Source organism: Micropterus dolomieu, linkage group LG02 (assembly GCF_021292245.1).
Source record: "Micropterus dolomieu isolate WLL.071019.BEF.003 ecotype Adirondacks linkage group LG02, ASM2129224v1, whole genome shotgun sequence".
NCBI lineage: Eukaryota > Metazoa > Chordata > Actinopteri > Centrarchiformes > Centrarchidae > Micropterus > Micropterus dolomieu.
In genome coordinates this window covers 13,309,274-13,313,794 of record NC_060151.1, presented here as the reverse complement: position 1 = coordinate 13,313,794, position 4,521 = coordinate 13,309,274, and the positions used below count along the sequence as shown (strand labels likewise).

At 35.3% G+C, this 4,521-nt stretch overlaps 1 gene segment (V, D, J or C); it reads right to left on the bottom strand.

Annotated features, from left to right (window-relative positions):
• Window positions 1-228: 228 nt before the first annotated feature.
• Window positions 229-673, bottom strand: LOC123987312. The segment is given in 2 exon segments: window positions 229-543; window positions 634-673. Coding segments are annotated over 2 exon segments (345 nt in total).
• Window positions 674-4,521: the final 3,848 nt, after the last annotated feature.

Here is a 4,521-nt window from a genome sequence, read left to right as displayed (position 1 = left end):
ATATCAATCAATGTCATTATAAAGATACATGGAAACCGTTATAATAATAAGTATTGTTTGAAACATTGCTTCAAAGGGCAAACAACACTGTAGTTTTTTCTTATGTTGTATGTCTTTACTATTCAATCAGCATTGTGAAAATAACAAAACAAGTAATACTGAGACGGCAAGTAAATGTCGATAGTGGTGGTGGTAAAAAAAGGAAGTACTTTTTGTATGACTCTCACATTATTGTCTCTCACTGTGGATCTCTGGCACAGTAATACACAGCAGTGTCTTCAGGCTGCATATTCTGTCCGTTTAGAGTCACTGTTTTGCTGGAAGAGTCTAAGGAGATACTGAACTTGTTCTTTAGTGAATCTTTGTAGGATGTGCTGGATCCAGCTCCGCTTCCAATCCACTCCAGTCCTTTCCCTGCAGGCTGTCTGATCCAAGCTGTCCAGTAGCCACTAACAGAATAAGAGACCTGACAGGTGATGGTCAGACGTTGACCTGGCTGCACAGTCACAGAGGCTGGCTGTGTCAACTGTTCACACTTCACACCTGTTCAAAAAAGAAAATGTTTTGTAACAAATGATCAAGTTATACTGCAAAAGAAGAACTGCTGACTTTGACAAATCCAGAGAGACTCACATCCAGCTGCCAACAGCAGCAGCAGAGCTACAGAAAACATAGTTTATGTTGAAAGTGACGTGCTGTGAACTCCACTGACAGCCTGATGGGAAGTTTTTATAGCTGAGTAACAAGGAAGGTCACTGAGTTTGCATAGAATCAAACACATGAAGCATCAATGTTGGTCTAACTGGAGCCAATAGAAGAGTCTGTTGACTGTTATTATATCTGCAGAGTGAAAACATGCCTGGAAATCACCTCTGCTTTACAAATGATGTTTTAATTTCATTGTACATTATTTCATTATAACTATTCTTAATGGAAATATTAACATGAATCATGGATAATGGAAAACATATTCATTAAAATAATATTGCTGCAAACAGAAATACAGTGACGCAGCCGGGATCATGTAGATGGTATAAAGACTTAAGTCTGATGCTGCTGGTTTGAAGGTTTGCGTAAAAGACGATGATGAATAATTTCAGTGTTTGGAGATGTCAAAGAAAACAGTTGCTCAGGAACTGAAACCTGTGTGACTAAATGCAAAAAATATTTTTTTTATATTAGAAAAAAACTAAAGTAGTTCACACATTTATATGTTACTTTCTGTGATTATAACTACATTTTACATTTATCTCTGTCTTAATCAAATATCATGCTCGGTGGTTAATTGTTGTCGGGATGTTGTTTGTTGTATAAAATAATTAACTTAAATATGCTGCCATACTTTTCAGTTCAAAATGCGCTGAATCAAGTTAACACATGACTTTTGTTTAGGGTAGAAAAGTATCAACTATCACAGTATCCAGTGTACATGTTAAGCTTTAGTTCAGTCCAGAGTTCAAGTGTCAGTTAAGATCAATGAGAACAGCAGATCTGAGTGTCTCCTTTTAGAAACTTGACACTGACTGCCCTCTAGTGATTTTGTGAAAAAATCTGCAACATTTTTTGTCACTCTCATATTATGACTCACTTTAGATTCCACATAATTTACAAACATTAATGTATCTACAAAGCGATGCAGACGCATCATTATTTTCTAACCACTATCCATGAGAAAAATTTATAAATCAACATCAGATTTTATGGGATTAATATCCTGCCTTGATTCAAAACTGAAAATAAAGTTCAGAAAGGTTGAAACTAAGTATTTGAAAACTCAAAATCTTACAAAAAAAAGTTTTGCAAGATCGAAAACTAAGATTTGCAATCTTGCAATCCCAGTGTATTAGTTTTTTTTCCTGGTTTGAAACCTTGTAAATGGTGATCTGAAAACTGGTGTGCAAATGTGTGAAAAAAAGTTTTGAAACTCTGAAAATTACATAGTTTAGAAAATACAGAGGAAGCATGGGAGAAATAGTTCGTTGTTACTGTGTTATTAGAGCATGGAAGAACAGTGGATACTTTTAATACAGCTCACACCCATAATATTACTGTGTAGCTACAGAATAACAAATAATAAAGTGGAGAACATGCAAGATTTTTTTTTTTACAACAGCCTGCAAAGCTTATCTATTGTGTGTTAAGAATGAAAATAAATTCTAGGCTCCTCTGTACCCTGTTTACATTCAAGGTCAGCTGTGTTTGAGCCACCTTCATATACAGTATATTTCACATTATTACATTACTGTATAACTTGAGAAAGGTAAGTTTGTTTTCACTCCAGCCTGCCTTAAGAGCTGTTGCAGTGCAGGATGATAATAGACTTGTTTCTCAATGTATTATTACAGATGTGGCTGGCCTTCTGAAGGGGGCGACCAAATCATTTGTTTTTTATTGAATTCAGTCCATTAGTATATTATTTTGGTAGCACATCACAACTGAGAAAAACACCTTAATGAATTAATAGATGCTAAAGGAGGTCATTCTTTCTTGTAAACTGTTCAGCTCTGTTTACTAGCACTGTAACTAGTAAGCAAGGGTGTCACTTTGTGTTGTAAAGTGGGCACATAAGGTCTCAGATTAGGGGTGTGATGATACATTTACACATAAGATGTGACGATGAACGAGAACAAGACAAAAATATAGTACTATTTAGATGAAACTATGATGGTGAAATATATGTGCTGGAGGTCTGAGTACTCCCCCAGAAGATTTTGAGCATTAAACTCGTAATTTCCTGCATTCTGGAAACATTTTCTGCTCCAATTTATGGTGGAAATGTCTGTTTTTTACGAGGGAAAACTATATTGCATGTTTTCTTATTGCAAATAAACCTTTCTCAAAGCATTTTCATTTCTTAGTTAACATTTCTTGGTGCTACTTTTCAGAATGTTTTTAAGAAATGCTTTCAAAAAGTGATGGGGACAAAATCAGCCATTTCAAAATGTGGTGGGGACATGTCAATGACACCTAAGCTTGTAGGTACCCAGCCTTTTAAGTTTAATACTTGCATATTGCAAACCAAAAGGAGAGAAAAGAATCAATCGGTTGTATTTGTTGAAATGTAAATAGTTTTATTCATTGCACATTTTCAGCCCCAGTGCCATCGTTCTTTAGTTTGGGTTTGCGGCACCTAAAAACATTTGACAGCTGAATCAGATTATTGTGAGTAAGTTTAGTTTTCAATAAATGCTAAAGTACTTGCCTTTACATCCAAAGGTGTCTTTGAGGATGAACTGATGAATGACAACCCATCTGTTAATGATCATTGTTCATTCATTGTAGACAACAACAATGAACTCCAAGATGAAGCTGTCCATAAATATATATATCTGCTTCTTTTCGTCCTCCTGTGAGTGATGACCACAGCATGCTCCCTCATCTTCAGTGCTTTAGGCCATAAAAGAAAAGACAACAACACAAATAGTTGTTACTGGTTAACTACAGTAAAGCCAACTTTGAAATGACTACCACACATAAAACGTGGTTTAATAGAATAATCACATTTAACAAAAGCAAACATTTTGGCTTAATAACTGTCGAGATTTGTCTGGTTGATAGTCTCCATTGATTACTGTAAATTAAGCCTGCATTTTACACAGCATAAATTAGCCTAGTGGCTAGCGGACTTTTCCTCTCCTCATAGCTTAACAAATTACATGTTGTTTTCGATCTTGCAAAACTTTTTTTTGTAAGATTTTGAATTTTCAAACACTTAGTTTCAACCTTTCAGAACTTTATTGTCAGTTTTGAATTAAGGCAAGATATTAATCCCATAAGAAGGAATATAATGAAAAACTATAGGCTTTGCTTGAAGAGACACAATAAAGTTTGTTACAAATTTAATAACAAACTGGATAAAACCATCAAGTTTATTAAAATAACTTCAGCACAGAGAAAGCAACACAAACATAAAATCGCGACAGTTTGGAAGGTTATTAAAACATTTATCAATACACCTGTTAAGCATAAACATGTAGAGCCCGATATTTTAATCTGCTCAGTTTCTCATCCACCACAGCTGTGTTGTGGTTTTACACAAGTACAGCGCTGATTCGGCTAATAGCTAATTGTTACAAACAAGCTAAAGTTAAAGATTCCTGTCTTTATTAACTGTTCAGCTTAGTTTACCCCGTACATTAAAATACTGCACATATAAACTCAGCTGCTGGCTGAACCAGCTCCTGTCTACCAGCAGCAGCAGCAGGAGAAGGAGAGACTGATAGAGACTGACTTCATCATTCTTTCCAAACTTCACTCATGTTGATGTCAGGAATATGATTTATTTATCTGAAATTTTAGATTTGTTTCCAGTGAGTGTTTGAGAGTGTTTTTAACTTCATTTTATAGGTAAGGTAGGATGAGTGGGGAATTGTTTTCTCTCTTGCAACAACTGTATGTGAGACACCTGTGAGACAAATAAAGGCTGATCTTATGTAGAGTTTCCACTCAGAAACTGATGAGGTTATGGCACCAGATGTTAAGATGTTCAAAATGCACGTTATTAACATTCTGTGCTGCATT